The 19,820-nt window shown below is 41.1% G+C and overlaps 1 protein-coding gene across 1 annotated transcript in view; it reads right to left on the bottom strand.

The window, feature by feature from the left end:
* Positions 1 to 19,820, bottom strand: part of DNAH3 (dynein axonemal heavy chain 3) — a gene marked incomplete at both ends in the record, with an annotated part of 162,012 nt that overhangs the window by 72,177 nt on the left and 70,015 nt on the right. Inside the window, 8 exons of the mRNA XM_080911468.1 lie at positions 4,847 to 4,976; positions 7,015 to 7,120; positions 8,294 to 8,394; positions 9,847 to 10,088; positions 12,268 to 12,379; positions 15,017 to 15,151; positions 15,995 to 16,214; positions 17,671 to 17,762. Of these exons, the coding sequence (XP_080767594.1) occupies positions 4,847 to 4,976; positions 7,015 to 7,120; positions 8,294 to 8,394; positions 9,847 to 10,088; positions 12,268 to 12,379; positions 15,017 to 15,151; positions 15,995 to 16,214; positions 17,671 to 17,762 (1,138 nt within the window). The remainder of the gene's footprint in view (positions 1 to 4,846; positions 4,977 to 7,014; positions 7,121 to 8,293; positions 8,395 to 9,846; positions 10,089 to 12,267; positions 12,380 to 15,016; positions 15,152 to 15,994; positions 16,215 to 17,670; positions 17,763 to 19,820) is intronic.

Genomic DNA, 19,820 nt, shown 5'->3' with positions numbered 1-19,820 from the left:
CTGGAGCTTGGTACCACTAACAATAACTTGTCCTCCACACCTTCCATGGTTTGCGCCCTATTTTCTATCTCCATATGTGACTATCCTAAGCACATCCTAGAACTCTGTCCTTTTGTGATTAGTTTATTTCATTAGCATAGACGGTATCTTCATACTTAACCAATTTTGTGCTTGTCAATAATTCCTTATCTATTTCTTTTTGTTAATTATAATACTCTGAATTCTATTTTATACATACGGATGTTTTCCCCACATGTATGCATGTGTACTCTGTATATCTGGCACCCTCAGATCTCAGAAGAAGGAGTTTGGATTCCCTGTAACTGAAGATATGAATTGTTGTGAACCGCGATGTGGGTGATGGAAACTGAACCCAGGTCCTCTGCAGGAGTAACAAGTGCTTTTAACTATTAAGCCTTCTCTCTACCCCCAATATTTCCTTAAAAAGTTTACTGTGTGATTATACCATTTTGCTTACCCCTTCATCTGTTGATGGATGTTTGGGTTAGGAAACAACCCAAATGTCTATGTATGGACATACGAGTACCTGGTCAAGCCACTGTGCTCAGTTGCTTTGAATAGATATACCAGGATATTGATTACACATGGGAAGTCCTTTTTCAAAGAAACCACCAAAATATTTTGACAGAAAAACTGCTCACTCTATATTCACATCAATGGTCTGTAAGTCCGAGAGGGTTCCAGTTTCTGCATCCTCTCAGACACTTGTTATTTATTTATTGTGTGAAAAGATATAACCATCATTGTGGATTTGATTTACATGTCCCCAGTGATTAGTCTTTTTTGTGTGTAATTCCTGACCATGGGTAGCTTCTTGGAGAAATGTTTATTCAAGACCTTTACCCATGTTTGTACTGTTCGTATTTTCGTGCCAAATGAATGATTGTGGTTTTTAGTAATGCTTCTTTCTATGTCCTCTGACATAATGCTTTGTATGCGTATGTGTGTGGTTCCCGTGGCTGTGAGTGCACTTATAAGTGCTGATGCGTGTGCACATATGAGCACACGCTTGATTGAGGCCAGCCACAGCTGTCCTTCCTCAGATGCTACCCCCCCCCCCTTTTTTGAAACAAAGTCTCTTATTAGTCTGGGGATTGCTGATGAGGCTGGGATGGCTACTCAGCAAATCCTTCATATTCAATATCTTTGCCTCTCCAGTGCTGGGGTTACAGGCTTATGACATTACACTTCCATTTTTCACCTCATTTCTAAAGACTGAAATCTTGGGTCTTCTTGTATGTTTGACATGACTGAGCCATCTCTCCAGTCTTTGATGGTAATTCTTTTAAGATTTCTTTTTAATTTTTGAGTCAGCGTTTTGTCATATATCCACTGCTGGTCTAAAATTTCACGTGTAAGTCAGGCTGGCCTTGAACTCACAAAAGTTGAACTGCTTCTGCCTCTAAGTGCTGGGGTTGAAGGCTATATCTCCATGCTTGGTACCTGGTATTAATTCTTTACCAGTCACAAAACCCGCCAACATCTTTAGTTTTGTGTAGGTTGACCTTTTACTGTCAGTAGTACCTTTCAGTGAAGACAGATTTTAAGTTTTAATGACACACAGTGTGTCTATTTTTTTTTTTTTTTTTGATGTTTGGCTCATGTCTTTGATGCTATATCCAAGAATTCATTGCCAAGTTCAATTTAAGAGCTGAGTTTTTTTCCCTCTTAAAAATAGTAGTTTTTTTTTCTGTTTAGATCTTGCATCCATTTTGAGTTGATAATTTTTTATATTAGGTAATGATCCAACTTCCTACATAGCCCTGGGTGTCTTAGAACTCATTATGTAGACCAGGCTGGCTTTGCACTCACAGAGATCTGCTTACCTCTGCCTCTGAGTGCTGAGATTAAGAGCATGTACCATTATCTGTATGTTTGTGTCTGAGTGTAGGTATGTGCATATGAGTGCCGGTGTCTAAAGAGGCCAGAAGAGGGCTTTGGATTCTCTAGAGCTGGAATTACAAGTGGTTGTGAGCCACCTGACATAGGCGCTGGACCTCGAACTTGGTCGTCCACAAGAACAAACACTCTTAACCACTAAAGCCATCTCATCAGCCTAGCCAATCTCATTCTTTGGCAGTGACTCTCTAGTTTACCTGATACTATCTAGTTTACCTCGTACTGGTATTGAAAACATTGTTCTTCCCCACAGATGGTCTTAACAGATATAAGTCAAAATAATTTAGCACATTGTGGGAGGCTTTGTTTCTGAGCTTTTTATTTTTCTGCTGACCATGTTAGTCCTTATGCTAGAACAACACTGTTTGGATGACAACAGCTTTACAATAAGCATTAAAATCAGGATGGGTACATTTGCTGGCTTTGCTCTTTTCCAAGATTGTTTGGAGGCACAGGATGGAGCTCTGTGTCTATAATCCCATCACCGGAGAGGATTAGGCAGGATGCTCATGAATTCAAAGCCAGCTCTAGTCAGAGTTCTAAGTAATAGTGTGTGTGTGTTCAGATATATGTATATATGTATACATACACACATCCTAATACTTATATGCACATATATATGCACATATACATATATAATGCCCATATGTTTATATATACAGATAAATATATACATATACACATCTTATTATTTATAATATATATCTACATATACACACATTTATACATATATAATACACACTATACATATACTGTGTGTGTGTGTGTGTGTGTGTGTGTGTGTGTGTGTGTGTGTGTGAGTAGACCATATTTTCCATGTCCTTAACCTAAAATACAGAACTACGATTAAACTGTGAGAAATTAACTGGCTAGTATCAAGAGGCAAGAAAAGACAGAAAATGTCACAGATTGGAGCAAACTGTGAAGATACAGCAATGAAATGCAGTGTGGTGTCAACATGTCAGGCAGCATGGCACCAATGCCCTTGTTTATTCTGACAGTGATCTCTTGGTCAATGGTAACATGGAGTTAAAATCTGAAGCTAGGAGAAGCGTCTCAACATGGCCCTACCCCCATGCCCTTCTTGCAAGTCGTTTGTAAATATAAAACTATTTCAAACTAAAGCAGCATTCACAGTTCCTCATCTTATGGCCTCGGTGAGCACAGCTACCATGTGCTTGCATTCCAAGAGTAGAATGTTACAGCTTTGGAGTGAGCTGCATGCACACCCAAGCTCTAGTTTTCCATAGGGAGTGTTTCTGGGAGGTTCCACAGTGGCAGGTTTTCAAAGGCAGAGGATGAGGCCACGTGGAGCTGGAGGCAGCAAGCCTGTTTCTCACGTGAGTGCTTCTTCACTTGGGGGACACTGTCTAAGGACAGTAGCTGGGACTCGAGGAAATATCTAGTATTTGCAAAGGAGATGCAGATATATGACACTGAATACAATTGGTTTGTTTCTAAAGAGAGTTCTGAACTTACGTTTTTAGGGGGGAAAATCTATGTGTGTGTGATGTCTATATATGATTATGGTGTGTTCATGTGTGTCAGTGCAGGTGTCCATGTGCCTTGGGGGGGGACATGTGGAGATCAGGGGACAATCTCAGTTCTCACCTTACGACCTTGACATGGTGTTCTTGTTGCCCACCCCTGCGTATGTTAGTCTATCGAGTGCACAAGTATCCATGGATTCTCCTGTCTCTGCCTCTCATCTTGGTGCAAGGGCAATAGGATTGCAGACATTTGCTATGTGTCTGGCGTTATGTGGTTTCTGGGGATTGGAACCCAGGTCTTCATACTTACACAGAATACACTTTATCCACTTAGCTACATCCTGAGCACCCAGAGTTTAATTTATGAAAATAAAGCAATATTTAGAAAGTCCCCGCTCCACTGTTAACTATATCACATTCTTAGTTTATACAATGTTTTAGGGGAAAATAAGCTGAAAAAAAAAAAAAAAAAAAAAACAACACATTTAGGCACCAGAAGTTGTAAAGAAGGTTCATCTGCATTTGAGCTATCTGTTCTCTTGAAAAAGAAGTGGTATCCAGTAAGAGTTCCCCAAATGCACAGTCTTTTGTCATTTGTAGTAGATGTCAGTGAAATCTGATGTATGTGGAAACAGTTACAGAGGTGCATGGTTATACCTCAGAGGTACATTTATCATAGAACCTTTGTCTCCTGAAGACATTTTCTGGTTTTGAAATTAATATTAGTTCTCTTCTAGTGTATTTGTGTGTTGTAAATTTATATATTTATATTGTAAGTTTTCTTTGTGTGTATGTGTGTGTGTGTGTGTGTGTGCATGCATGCACTTGTGCATAGAGATTAGAAGTTAACCTTGGGTGTTGTCTCTTAGGTGCCATCCACCTTGTTTTTGAGGTAGGGTCTCTCATTGGCCTGAAAGGTGCTAACTATGCTATTCTGGCTGGCCAGTGAAACCCAAGAAATCCATCTGTCTGAACCTTCTCTATGCTGGGGTTATAAATGTGTACCACCACACCTGATCTTTTTATGTAGTTTCTAGGGATCAAATTTCATGCTACTGTGGTAAGCATTCTTGAGTTAGCATTGAGTAAGCTATCTCCCCAGCCCCCATAACTTTCTTAACACATGAAAACATATCTATATTTCCAAGTAGATTTTCAAGGAAACATTTGAATGTGTCATCAAAATCTTTGTGTGGAGGAGGGGCTCAAGAACTGTTTCCTTTGTGTAGATGAGAAACGTAGGTGGGAGAAGAAAGGATGGGGGTAAACTTTGCGAAATCACAAACCAATAGGAGACAAAGCACATGGTTCTTTCCATAAGCTCCACTATTTAAATTGCAAAGCACTCTTGTTCTGGATAGAGACCAGGTCCTCCAGTAACTCAAGAGGGAGAGAGTGAAGTCCCCATGTGGACTAAGAATCAAGGGGTCACTTACCAAGCAGGGAGGAGTACAGTCGCATCATTGAGAAGGCAAGGTGGATGGGAGATGTTTGCACCACAAATTTGCAATGGAACCGATTGAAGTCCAGACAGGGCTGCATGAGCCACGTGAACATGTCCTCTACCTGAGGGGAGAAAGCTTTGTGAGACTGTGGGGACAAGTGCTTGACCCACCTTAGAGGCTGGATGTGCTGGTGCAATTGCTGGCTGCTTTGACTGCTTCTTCCAAGTTTAAATGCTGCAGATTTGGGGTGTTGATCCTTTCCTGGGCTGGCCATGTGATGCTTTCTCAGGATGCAGGGCTACAGCCGTGAGTGGTGGCTCCCCAATGGTCACATAACCACCAGGGCAAGAAGAGAACTCTTTACAGTATGCTGTGATACTAATTCATGGGGTTTGGTACTTTAGGTAGACGAAATGAGTTTTTAAACGTATGCTATTTTCAATGCTCGGTGGGTTTCCATTGTAAATGGAATGGCATCTGTATTTGTTTAGTGAGCAAAGATTCATTGGTTGCATTGTGTAAGATATACTTGGGGTGAATAATGGAGAAGATAGACTCAGCTCCTGCTAGGAGGAGGAGGAAAGAAACCAAAGTTGTTACAGGTCATGAAAAGTATCATCAGGAAACAAAAGCATCAAATGGTGAATAACAGGAAGGGCTTAAAATGAGTTGTGGAAGACTTCTTGGAGGAAGAAGCAATGTTTTCCTTCTGTGGCAGTGGGAGTTGAATCCAGAAGACTGTAAATGCTAGGACCACACTGCCTGGTAAGGAGATTATGGGACCCAGTGACAAAGGTCTGACTTGAGAAGATGTCTATATGAGAAATAGAAGGCACAGGTGCTTTGAGATTGTGAAAACTGGGTTTTATATGAATGAAAACAAGACAGAATGGTCCAGGAATGAGACTGGGATAGAGAAGGAGCCAATAGGCCACAGAGGTAGGCAAGGCTAGACAACAGTGGATCACGGGCTCCGATAAGGGGTCTAAAGACATGATAGAGTCCACACGGGGCTTGATGAGTATAAGGTCTTGGCAGCTGCCGGTGTGTGTGTGTGTGTGTGTGTGTGTGTGTGTGTGTGTGTGTGTGTGTGTTAGTTCCTGGGAGTATATGTGAATTGGTGTTTCTATAATTGCATGTAGTCATATGTATTATACGTAGATATAAATGGGGGCAAACATGGGATTGTCCTATATAATCCTTCAGAGTATTCCACAGTGGGACAAAAGCCAATCCTTGGCTTCTTTCTCAGGAGACTTTTCTAAGGACATTTACTCCATCAAAGAAAGACAAGAGGCATTGTAAATATAGGATTTCCTTCCTGGCTTCCCTGGCCTAACAGTGTAGTCAGCTACCTATATAGCTTGAACTTTCCTACTTCTAGTATACTGATTTGTTAAATTATATGTGTATGGTATGGGTACATATATGCAAATAGCTGTCACTGCATTTGGACATGTGAAGGCCATAGGTCGAGCTGGATGTCTTTCTTAGTCATATTCCACTGTCCTCTTTGAGACAAGGTCTCTCCCTGAGCACAACAATTCTAGCTTGGCTAGAATGGCTAGCTGGCAAGCCCCCAAAGTTCTTTCTCCTCGTCTCTGGCACCGTGATTATAGTTGTATGCCATGATATCCACTGTTCATTTCCTTATTTCTTAACACGGGTGCTAGGGATTGAACTCAGGTCCCCAGGCTTTAGAGCAAGGACTTTTATCAACAAGAACTATCTTTCTGACTGTCCTACTTTATTAGGCCGTGAGGAAGGGAAATGTGACTCTCAGTTGTACCATTTGTAGGATGACAGCACAGAAGGGCAGGGTTCTTCTAAGGGGTTGTCTCTAGAATTGTAGCCATAGATATTTCTGCTAGTGGGATGGTAGAGTAAAAAGCAATACCATGATCACCATCGAGAAGTGTCCTTGGCTCTGGTATTCTCCACAGGGGTGGGGAAGGTGGAACAAGAAGAAGTATTATACCATGTTATCCCCACTACGTGAGGAAGAAAGTTAAAAATATCAGGCAGCATGGGACAATATAATGGGATTGTTGGGGAAGATGGGGGACAATGAAGGTGGAAGTGGGCCTGCAAGGTCAATGGGAGGAGGAGATAATTGAGGATGGAAGCCATGTGATAAAAGGGATGTCCCAGAGTTTTACCAGTTGCATGTGCTCCTTAGAGAGACAACGGGGCAAAGTGTCCATGTATGAGTCCTTCAAGGGCTTCCAGCCTAGCTGCTGGGCCTCCATGTAGATCATCCCACACCTGGAGGCAGAGACAATTGGGTTTAATGAGTGCTTGCTCATTATTAACACTGACTGACATTTATTGGCACCAGCATGTCCATGTAGTATTCTAGGTTTTATGGGTTTTGATAATAGCTTTTATGACCCCTCTCATCTTATTTCCCCAGGGTAACCAAGTGCTTAATCACCCTTTCCATGTAGAAAATAGTATATACACATATGCACATGCAGATTATAGCATTATATTTTGAATGTTGTTGGTGGTGCTATCTGAAGGAAATGGGTCACTAGGGAGAGGAGGGCCTTGGAAGCTCATAGCCCCACCCTTGGTTCCTGCCTTACTCTACTTCCATGATGTGAACAAACCCAAACCACACATTTCTGCTACTATGATATGAACTGCTCCATCTTTCCTTACAGTCACGATGGATTGAAAGCCTATATACTGTAAACCAATATATTCCCCTTTTCCTCCTCCTCTCCCTTTATTTAAAGTTTACTTTTATTTTTAATTAAAGTATGTGTATGTGTGTGTATGCTTGTGTGGCATGCTACGTGTGTGCAGGAGACCAAAGAGGCCACGGGAGTGTGTTGTGTCACCTGGATATAGGAGTTGTAATTTTTCTGACATGCATGTTAGAAACTGAACTCAGGTCATCTGGAAGGGAAACAAGTTTTTTGCCATCACTTCGGGGCTCCAGTCCAGCTCCCCCTTCTCCTCCGTTTCTTTTTCCTCCCTCCCTCCTCTCTTTCCTTCCTTCTTCTCTCCCTCCCTTTATTTCTTTTCTTTTCTTCTTTTTTTTCCTTCCTTCACCTTTCTTTCTACCTTTCTTCTCTTTCTTCCTTCCTTCCTTCATTTCTTTCTTTCTTCCTTCCTTCCCTCCTTTCCTTCTTTCTCTTTCTTCCTTCTTTCTCTTTCTTCCTTCCTTTTCTTCCTTCATTTCTTTCTTTCTTTCTTCCTTCCTTCCTTCCCTTCCTTCCTTCTCTTTCTTTCTTCTTTCTCTTCCTTCCTTCCTTCCTTCCTTTCTTCTTCTCTTCCTCCTGTTCTTTTTTCCCTCCCCTTCCCCTACTTCCACATCCTCTTCCACATCCTCTTTTTCCTCTTCCTTTTTTAACCTTATTTTATCCCCCTCCTCCATGGCCAAGCATGTGCACCTGTATGAACACGGGCATAACCAACGCAGCAGCTCACCTGCTCACTGTGGCGGGGGAGGCCTGCTCCAGATCTGCTGGCTCAAAGATCAGACTCATCTTGGAGCTCATCTGTATGATCTCTCCACTCATCAAACACAGCTGTAACAGTAAGGTTTGGGGGAGCACGGCTTAGATTCTCCACCCATTAACCAGAGCTCAAAGTTCAGGGATGGGGAGCAAGCCAAAATTCCATCTACAAATGGATCCTACCAATATGTGTTAAGCACCCACTGTGTGCTAGGCATCATTCGGAGTGCATAGGATAAAGCAGACAATAATTCCCATCTTCTTTGGGTTTACATTCTGCCAAAAGGAGGAAGGTAATAGGGCAAAGTATAGAGTGATAAAAGCATTCCAGAAAAACGGAGAGCAAAAGGCTTGGGGACCACTGTCATGGCTGAAAGGCTTGGGGACCACTGTCACAGCTGAGAGACTTATAATGTTAAGTAAAGAGTACCTGGCCTCACACTGAATTGCAGCCTGAGGTAAAATTGAGGCATTATTAATACCTATAAACCGATTTGATCTTTCTCTGTATTACCACAAAATTGTTGTTGTTGTTGTTGTGATTATTATTTCACATTCTCCTTTGAGACAGACCTGACTATGTTGCCCATCCTAGCTTTGTAATCTCTCTTCAGTCTAGGCAGACCTTGAACTGGTGCTCCCTGTCTCAGCCTCCAGAGTAGCTGGGATCACGGGTCATTGCCACTAGGCCTAAGTTAATGTAGAATTTAGCTGCTTATCTTCATGGGCATATCTTCCGCCTGTTTTGATTGCTCAAGTTTCTGAGAAACCGCTGATTTCAAACCTCCTACAAGGACTAACCCACAGCTGGTATGAGGAGGATTACTCCTTAAATCCCTCTTGGGATGCAATGAAAGACGACAACTAGAGATTGTCTTGTTTGGCAAGCACATCCCAGAAGTATGAAGTGAAGATGGATCTGTGAGACTCAGAACATCCACTTGGGGCATAACTTGCCACTTGGTAACACAAACTCAAGTATGACATTTTAATCCTGAGACAAAACCTGAGCCCTGGTCACCCAGGAGAGACTGAACGCCAAATATCCTCATGGTTCGTCCAATTTTGTGGTTAATAAAACTCTGTATTGCATGGCCCATGTCACTGTATGTGTCCCCAGAGAGATCACAGCTATTGTAGGACTGATGCCACACCAGTTTATATCAACTCTAAATAAATAAAATAGACCCAGTGACTTACCTTGATTTATTAATTTAGATTCTTTATGACTCTGCTTAAAATTTTCATGCCTTTTGTTTCTTTGTGGGACTGAGAACAGAACCTTAGTTCTATGAGGTAAGTGCCCTGTTACTGAACTACATCCCCAAACCTTTTATGTATACTTTTAATCTTTAATCTTACTGACTCTAAGTACAAATGGAATCATAATTAGTGAACTGATAATGATTATTTTTGTGAGGGACATTTGTGGTAGGGTAACAAGTTCATGACTTTGTAAAGTTTTGATTATTCATAAATTAGTTTATATTCCACCCAAAAATTAGTGATAGGCTTCGTAGTTACCTTTTTATTGTCATCCAGGACAGTGTTCATATTTTCAATCCAAACAGCATCTACTGGTCCATCAAATATAATCCATTTGCGGTCATCAGTTACGGAAGACGCTTGCTCCCGGAAAGCGTTAGCCAGGACACCATCTGTCCACTCATGGCTCACGGCATCAAAGCAGCCATACAATTGTCCCATTGTGATGGCCTTGGGGTTGATGATCTTGAACTCCACAGCAAACTCCTCCATCTGTTTGGCTGGGTGAGAAAGTCCAACCCATTACAGATGCTTCGGAGAGATCAGGCATTAAACAAAAGACCATCCTCTTGGTGAACCAATAATCTAAAGAAAATCTATAAAATGATGCTCAGTTCCTATAAAGATTGGGATGAATAAATTATGCCTTTTGGTGTGTGCTATCACAACCAACAACTTGTAATCATACTTTCTTCTGAGTCTTATTTCAAGCTGGGTGAATGTCAGATTCATAACAAAAGAAACCTTCGTCTGAGAAGAACTCAAACATTAAAGAAAATACCAGCATTCTATCTGCTCTTCTTATGTCCCTGGGATCACCATCACCCTTGGCTCTAGCCTGGGATGATAAAACCCCTGATAGGCGAAATGATTCTGGGAAACAATCACTGTGTTTCTCCATCCAAAGGAGAGTCTAAATAAATAAGTCAAGCCAAGTCACTGGTGTAAGTCTATTTTGTTCATTTAGAGGACATATAAAAGGGTGGGACATTAGTTCTACAATAGTTGTGACCTCTCTGGGGACACATACAGTGGTATAGGCCAAGGAATATATAGGGTATTCTTTTTGTTAAAGATGTATTTATTTACTTATTATATATAAGTACACTGTAGCTGTCTTCAAACACACCAGAAGAGGGCATAAGATCCCATTACAGATAGTTGTGAGCCACCATGTAGTTGCTGGGAATTGAACTGAGGAGCTCTGGAAAAGCAGTCAGTGCTCATAACTGCTGAGCCATCTCTCCAACCCCTTTAACAACAGGGTAATCTTAAAACATTAAAGTTATTAGAAAATGGTTTTACCTAGATGGAGTGGCACATACCTGTAATCTCAGCACTTCAGAGACCAAGGCAGGAGGATCATGTATTTTAAGACCACCCTGGGTTACAATAGTGAACTTCTGTCTAAAACTTAAATAATAGTTTGAAATTCCAAAACAAGTAATAAATAAAAGAAAACTTTTTTTTGAGACAAAGTCTCTCTATTTTGTAGATCTGGCTGTCCTGAAACTCACTATGTAGACTTGGCTAGCTTTGAATTCACAGAGATCTGCTTTTTTCTGCTTTCTGGGGCCTGGGATTAAAGGCTTGTGCCACCATGCCTGGCAAGAAAACTTTTTTTTTCAATCTTATTTTTTAAAAAAAAGAGATACATGTACAGATTTTTAAAAAGCATTTTTGCACAAAACTATATGAATATATTTTTTGTCAGTACTTGATTTTTTTTAAAGGTTTGATAGTATGCATTGAAATCTTACCAGTTTCAATGAGCATAAAGTACATGTAAAACCAAACGTAACATGGAAATAGTCAAAGTTTTCTTGGTGTGTAAAGATTATACATAATGATTTTTAAATACCAAGAGTTGCCACAAGGATATCTTCTTAGCTTCAAGAAAACATTTTTAAATAGAACCTAGGTCCTCTGGAAGAGCAACAATCACTCTTAACCCCTGGGACATTTCTGTGGCCTCCCAATGCCCCCCAAACAATTTTAACTGAAGTTCTTGGATACTCTTATGTGCAGCATAGGCATGCCTTTAAGAAGGACATGTTTTCATAGTGTGCAGAGACATACAAACGGAAGAAAAGAAACCTAGACTGTTTACTTAGTGGTAAACATAGCTTTCATTTGTTGAGTTCCTAGAATGTTCCATATATTTACCTATGTAATCTAATTCTCAAAGCAATCCTGTCCTAGAGCTAGAAAAGAGAGGAGAAACACATTAAGTTGCTTTTCCAAGTTTAAGTGTTTATTCCAAAGACGAGCTCTTAGCCTCTACTCTAGGAAGAAGGGAGACAAGGAGGAAGGGAAGAGAAAAGGATGGGAAGAGAAAGCTTGTATGGAAAGAACATAAGAAATGAAAAGGAAGCCTGGTAACTGTTCTGTTTTTAATTGATTTTGTTTAAGCTAACAACAATAGTACTATTTTCCTTGAGGGACCACCGGGGAAGTCACTGCTGAGCATTTAACAGTATGGCTGAAGCTTCCATACCACTCAGTAAATCCCTTGTTGGGAGACCCTGTGTCCCGGCCTGCAGACAATTATGTGTTGTCCTCTGCTTTTAATGCATATATCAACACCCAGGTTGGCAAAGCCCATAGACTGGCATTGTCCCCACAGTCAGGTTACTGTGCAGGAAGTTCTGACCTGGAAGCTGAGGGTGCAAGCTTTACCTGCATATAAATCACCCAGAGCTGCAGCCAGAACCTTATAAGCTGATGTCTTGCCACCCATAGCATCTCCAACAATCATGTAGCCATGTCTTACCAGCATCATCTCATAGATCTGGGAAGAGAAGTCATACAGTGAGTTAATTCTGGTGCACTGCCCTTTACTGTAAGTGAGAGGTTAATGAAAGGCGGATATCAGATTCTCAGGATCACATTAACTCCTATGAGCTGCAGCCTTTTTAGTGGTCTATTTAGATTGCCTTGGATTGCCTAGGCCGTAATAAAGTTCTTCTCCTATCTATATGCTAATTCTCACATGATTACTCAGAGGACTCCACTGAATGCAAGGAATGGAAGGAGAAAACCAACTTTAGAACATGCACCTAACTCTGGAGAGACTTGGGACCCCAGAGAGTGGGGAAGTCTGGTGGGGTGAGGGTAGGTGGGGGCATCCTCTTGGAGATAGGGGCAGGGAGGGAAGGTGTGGGATGTAGAACAGTTGGAGGATGGACTGAGAAAGCGATAAACTCTAAACTGTAAAAAAACGAGATTAAAGAATAAATAAATAGAATAAAAAACTGTCTTCTGACTTCATCACTGGTATGCCTATATATAGTCAATAAAATAAAAAACTTTAAAATTTTAAATTATATTAAATAATTATATGTATTTTTGAGTATGCTATAATCATTTGATGTATTGATCAAATCATAGTAATTATATTTCTATCTTTCAAGATAATGATTATTTTTATGAACTCACTATAATTACAATTAAAAAGTAGTTGGTGGCCACTAGAGGCAGGAAGGGAAGGAGAGGAGGGACAGAGAGGGGCTAGATTTCTGAAACCCCAAAACTTATATTGGAAGAATTAGCTGTAGAATTTTCTAGTGGGATAGGGCAACTATGGTTCACAATACTTTATTATTTAAAAATATATTTACATATACACCCATATTTATAATTTATTAGATATGGCATTTACGTTTAAAGAAAGGCAACAGGAATCATTTTAGCAACCTGCATTTTCTATAGGAGGTCTCTGTACTGTTCTGACCTGACAGGAGCTCTCAGCTGATGAAAACTATTTTCAGAGCCTGGCGCCAACACATCAATAACATTCCATTAATTTCAGCCCTACCCTTGAGTACTATAGTGGTTTGAATGAGAATGTCCCCAACAGACCTTTGAGAAATGACAAAGCTGACGATGACTGAGGAGACCATACGAATATAGCACCATGCCCTGTCTCGTGCTTTCTACACATGTGCGCTCAGAGATCACTCTATAATACACACGCGCGCTCAGAGATCACTCTATAATACACACGCGCGCTCAGAGATCACTCTATAATACACACGCGCGCTCAGAGATCACTCTATACGGAAGCTTCTCCTTCCACTGTACAGGTGAGGAAACTGAGGCCTGGACAGGTGAAACAATTTGCCTTAGATCCCACAGAAGAATCTTACAGGAGTGAGATTTGAACCTCAGTCTACACTAATTCCAAATCTCGTTTTTATCTGAACCTCGGTGCTTTTGTGGGGTCTAGATTAGCTGGTATTTATGAATCTCTGAGACTTTGATCTGTGTGTGCAGTTGGGCAGTTGGGCCACAGCTCACTGAATTTACTACTGCAAGTCGTAAGTCAGCTTTACATGGAGTGATGCCAGAAGGGAAACACTTCAACTAGCATGAAGCTTTATGGATACTTTGTGAGGGCAGGCTACAGAGAGTTGTGCTTTCTGTCAGACGTCCTGTCTGTGGCCTACTGATAGGCCTAGCTGACATGACAGGGGTGGGGCTAATTTCATCTCCACTTGGCTATGGTCTAGGTTTTACCTCTGAAATTGGTTCAGAGTTGGTCATGTGACATCATCGTAATCATTCATACTTTTAAGACTTTTTTGTACGTGTGTGTGTGTGTGTGTGTGTGTGTGTGTGTGTGTGTGTAAGACCAAGTGTGTGGAGACTGAAATTGCATGTCTTCTATTGCTCGCCACCTTATTCTTTCCATGTCTTGGAATCCAAGATCCTTTATTCAGATAGACAGCTGGTACTGAGCTCCAAGGCCCACCCATCTCTGTTGGCTCCTCCCACTACTAACTCACAGATATGTGCTGCCAGCAGATCTGTTTTTGATGTGGGGTACCAGGAACAAAACTCCGGTCCTTATGCTGGTGCGGCAGCACTTTTCCCAACTCCCCATCCTTGAGACATTCGATGGAGCCATTTAGAGCAGGCGGAAATTCCGGGTGGGAGAGAATAACACTCCCAGTGTAGTTACCCGGAAACCTGTAACTGTGCCCAAGGCCAACACATTCCCGTGCTTTTCAGGCTGGATGAGTAAATACTATTTTTTGAGGACTAAGGTAGTCAGAGCTAGCATTTTAAGTGCAGAGTAATGAAAAGCTCGGTGTATCCAGTCTTCCCCAAGAAAGATGACCGTAGGAAAAGTGCTGGTGTTTATCTTATTTTGCTTTGTCGTTGTTATTGTTTTGAGATTATCGCTGTACCTTCTGGGGATTACACATGTACACCATCGCATGGCTAGGTGAAATGTTGGCTCGTACACTTTATCTTGTGGAAGCAAAGGCTGACGAATGACAGACTGACAAATGGGTCTTTTAACTCCTTGCTACTCGGGCTTTGATGGTTGCTGTTAGTCTAGCTCACATCTGCCCCTAGGTCTTTCTAGTTCCCAACTCTAAGAGATAGTAGGTACACGCCGACTTGGGCAGAGGAAACTAACCTGGATAATCTTCCCAATGAACCAGGGCACTGGCTGTAGCTTCATTTTTCTGATGTTGTTGTTCAATGCTTCCAGGAAAACCTCATAGTCTGGCTTTGGAAGAACAACTCCAGGAAACAGATCTGAGATAATTCCCTGTAATACAAGAATTCAAGAGAAATAAAACAGGGCTTGGGGGAAAGATACCTGTCATGTTAGCTCACCTTTTCTTAAAAGGAGGTCTACAAAGAGAAGAAATGTTAGAAAATTTGGAACACTTTTTTTTTTCCTGGACTAAAAGAAACGAATTCCATTAGATACATACCATGGCCCAGATCTAAAGCAAATAATGAGAAAATTTTTTAATGAAAATTTGGAACTAAATAGGGCTTTTTGCTTTTTTACTATTATTAACATGAAGGGCAAATGGTGTGTTAGGGAAGACTACGCCATTAACCGCTTTCTATGCAAGCTTCAGTACCTGATTTGGATCCTGAACACTCATGTAAACAGCTACATGTGATGACATGTGTGAGTAACTCAAACTCTGAGAAGGCAGAGACTGGTGGGGTCTTGAAGCTGACTGGCACAAGTCATTCTAGTTGATTTGGTGAGCTCCAGGGTTTGTGCAAGACAGGATCTCAACAACAACCAAAAAAAGGTGGAAGGTCACTCGTGGTGCTTGTGCCTTGAATCCCAGCACTTGGGAGGCAGAGGCAGGCAGATCTTTGTGAGACTGAGGCTAGCATGTTCTACAAGGAGAGTTCCAGGCCAGCCAGAGCTACATAATAAGAATCTGTCTTTATAAATTAAAGGAGGGCAGTAAGCAATGGTAGCTGAGATGGGTCTCTGCATACACCAACACACACGCTATCCAAGGTGGAGAGCTAGAATGAGAAAGTGTGCCAAGAGGAGGAAGATGTGGGAAGGTGCTGAAGAAAATATTTTATTCTCCCAATTTGAGCCTGGGTCCCTGGCCAAGGCCCCAAGACAGCGTACCTGAAAGAGGGGGACATCTTGAGCCAAGAACTTGGCCAGGTTGACGTCCAGCAAGGCCCGGAGCAGCAGAACACTCTCATTCTCCTCGGGGTACTTGAGCTTCAGATTGCCTGCTGCTGTGAGCACAGACTTGACAGCCCGCATGCCGTAGTCATAGTGATGCTGAGAGGAGAGTTGTTCAGAGCACAGGCGGTAGGTGGCAACAATCTTCTGGGCCAGACTGTACAAGGGCAAAGACATGGCTGCAGGTCCTCACTGCAGCTCCCTCAGAAACTCAGCTTGCCCATGGACTTCGTGAGCAAGTCTTTTGCCAGAATCACAATGAGCAAACTCACAAAGATAGGATGGCAGCAAGCAAGCACATATATCTAACATGCATTCTAAATGAACTCACATCATGTGCTCTCTATGTGTGTATGAATGCATGCGGACATGTACAGACATACAAAAGCTTTAAATGATAAACCATTAGCTGTGTCAATCACTGAAGAGCAAAAGTAAGGTTTACTGGGGGACATTTACCTTCTCCACTTCTGTGACACTACAATAGTTTGATATCCTGTTTGCATTTTAATACAAGAATGCTAATTCAAAGTGTAATATGTACATCACAGTACATACATATCCTTATGTGCATGCATGCTTCTTCGTCTTTCTGGACACACAGCTGAGTACCACATTTCTCAGACTATGTATAGTTAGAGGAGACCATACTAATGTGTCTTAGACAGCGTTGGGCAAACAAGTGACATTTGTCAGGTCAAGGCTGACCCATAAAAACATTCCCCATAAAACATCCTGGGCCATGTGGTATAGCCATGCTATAAGAACCCCAGGATCCTGATTCTCCCCGTGAATAGCAATGCTCCTGATCAGAAATATCCATTTGCAATTTTGAATGAGTGAAAAGGGAAAATACCATAGGGAAAATATAAACCTGTAGCTTGGGGGAAGCCTTTTGCCAAGGAAAGTTGTATATTCTTAGGCTACAAATAAGAAACATTTATGTACTCTGTATGAAGAATAATAAATGAAGAGACATTTATTGCAACAACAAAATCAAGGGAAAGACAAGGTAAACAATGACAATAATAAAAACATGCAAAATTTGAACTGGGCCAATATAAGCCATTTAATAATGATTCATAGCCCTTGGTATATGCTGTTTTGAGTATACGTGTGCACATGAAAACACTGACCACTGAGTGCCTTGGAAAACTGGGAGATGCTTGAATCAGAAATAACCCCATTAATTGGAGTCAATAAATGTTATATTGTTAGCATTTAACTAAATTGTTTAATTAAGTAATACTAAATTTCTCTCTGTAGCTTTGGAATAATTTCATGTTTTATAGACTTGTTTTAAGCCATTTAGTAATATGGGGATAGATGTGTTAGCATGAGGGACAGGAAGGATATGATCAGCTACAGTTTTTATCAGTGTCTGGGTATGTATAGGTGAGAAGAACAGCTTTAATGGGAATCTGGGCCTTTTCTCAGGAATGCAATCACAAGCAGAGCCAAGGCCATACGTTCTAAAATCAGCCAGAATAAAGTTTTTTGAGGTTTTATTCTTTTCCTATATCTACCACAATGATCTACCTCAAATCTACCACACAGGGAAAAAATGCCTTTTAGGGCTATCTTGAACTCACTGGAAAACAAATGGAACATACCTCCTAGAGTCCAGAAAGCCCATAGAATAAAGAGAGATTTCTCCAATAAGAGCATAATCTGGCACCATCATGGCTACTGTTCGGAATAAGGCCTGAAAAAGAAATAATTGATTAGAGCAAGAGTGTATAAGAGAAATATTTAGGGAAGGTGCATCTGCAGAGACAAAGAGAAGTCATGTGATCATCCAGTCAACCGAGTAATAATCAAAAGAAGGATCAGAAGATAAATTAGACAGACAACCTCTGTGCTGACTTTGACCAAGTTACTCACTGCTGTATTGAGTATCATTGTTAGATGCTGGTTTTACAACTATAATTTACTCTTTGCCAAATGATAACATCTCCTAGCATCTCTCAACTTCCTAAAATTCAGTAGGATGTCAAATGCCATTTAAGATTGTAAGACCAAAACACAAGAATTCTAAAATCAAGCAAGATCTGATTTTATTTCTGTTCTGATACAGACCACTTTGGGCAAGTTATAGAATCCTAAACTTTAGCATTTTCTTGTAAAACTAAGCTAAAAGCTTTAGCTCTTTATAGAAATATCCTGAGAACAAATGACATAGTATCAGTGAAATATTCACAAACAAATGTGGCCCATAGTTAGTAATCAATAAATATAAGCTACTTTGTTATTTTCTTAGAACTTAAAAGAAAAAGGACTTGCATGACTCTTACAGTTAATTAGCTGGAGAACCAGGACTAACCTAGACTTCCTCATACTATTTCTTACAACTTTCTATAATGTCTTTCTCGTATAGGTTTCTTGTGCTGATCTACCATGGCTATTGGCTAAAGGTTAGAGCAAAAAATGGTTATAACAACTATGTATAAAAGGGAGAAATGGAGGTCTAAATTCTGCTTTGACACTTTACTAGCCCATGTCAGGTAACCTAGAAAGACCTTGGCAAAGGGAAAAATCTCAATTCAAGAATTGCCTCTATCAGATTGGCCCTGTGAGCATGCCTATGGAGGCATTTTCTTGAGTTTTGATATGTGTGAAAGGGCCCAGCTCACTGTGTGAGTGCTATCCCTAGCCTGAGCTACTAATAAAGGTAGCTGAGTAGGCCAGGGAGGTTAGCTAGTAGTAGTCCTCCAATGGGTCCTGCTTCAATTCCTGCCTCTAGGTTCTTGCTTGAGTTTCTGCCCCAACTTCCCTTAAAGATGAACCATGACTTGGAGGTGTGGGCCAAATAAGCACTCTCCTCCCACAAGTTTCTTTGGTCAGTGTTCTATCACAGCATCAGAAAACAAACAAGGATGTCAACCTACAGGGGAGGAATTCTTGATAGATCTTTTTGCTTATTTTCTACTCAGAGAAGAGTGAACTGAATAAGATTTTCTGGATATTAATTATAATGTGCTTCTAGCAGGTAGAGCAGTATGTACTAAAGTCTGTGATGAGGGTGTGGCCACATCTCTCTTTCTTTCCATATAAGACCTAACTGCCTTATATCCCTTGGGTTTCATATGCCTCCATGAAAGCAGCATCCCATGGCCATCTAGGTCCATCTCCTATTGAAGAGAGCCTATTTGTCTTTTTTTCTTCCCCTCTTGAAGCGTTCTCGTTTTTCTACTAGCAACAGGGCTTGTGGATGTTACAGTGGCTGTAACTCAGTACAGAGCAGCAAAAAGCGCTGGGTACACATACTCCTGCTTTAGTGGGTCAAAACAGCATGCTTTCTAAAGGAAATGACTTGGGCTTTACCAGTTTAATAATAAAGGGGGTTGATAGACATGGCTTGGTCTAGGTTTGCAAGAGTTCTCTACATTGAAATTTGGTGTTCTTTCATAAGTAGATCTTTGACCCTTAGCAATTGGTGTTTGTTTGCCATAAGCCAGGATGTAAAACTCAGATGAATTCATGTACCCATGATAAATTTCCATCCTCTCCTTCTTAGCAACAGTAAGGTTGGTAGTAAGAGGTGGCTGTTGCCTTAGCATTCACCTGTCTCTACCATGCCTAGCCTACTTCTCTTTTTGTCGCTTGTCTGACCTCTGTAGATAATTGAAACACTGACTCTCACTATAGCTTCACTGCCATCCACTTGTCATTTGTGTTTATGAATTTATCCCTCCTCACTGTGAGACCTTGGAAGGGAGGTGGTCTGGGACCAAGGGTTATCTTAGTGCCATTGTCATCCCAC

The sequence above is a fragment of the Micromys minutus genome (genome assembly GCF_963924665.1).
Source record: "Micromys minutus genome assembly, chromosome: 2".
NCBI lineage: Eukaryota > Metazoa > Chordata > Mammalia > Rodentia > Muridae > Micromys > Micromys minutus.
Note: the sequence above shows the minus strand (reverse complement) of the source record. Positions and strands in the feature narration are given on the sequence as shown.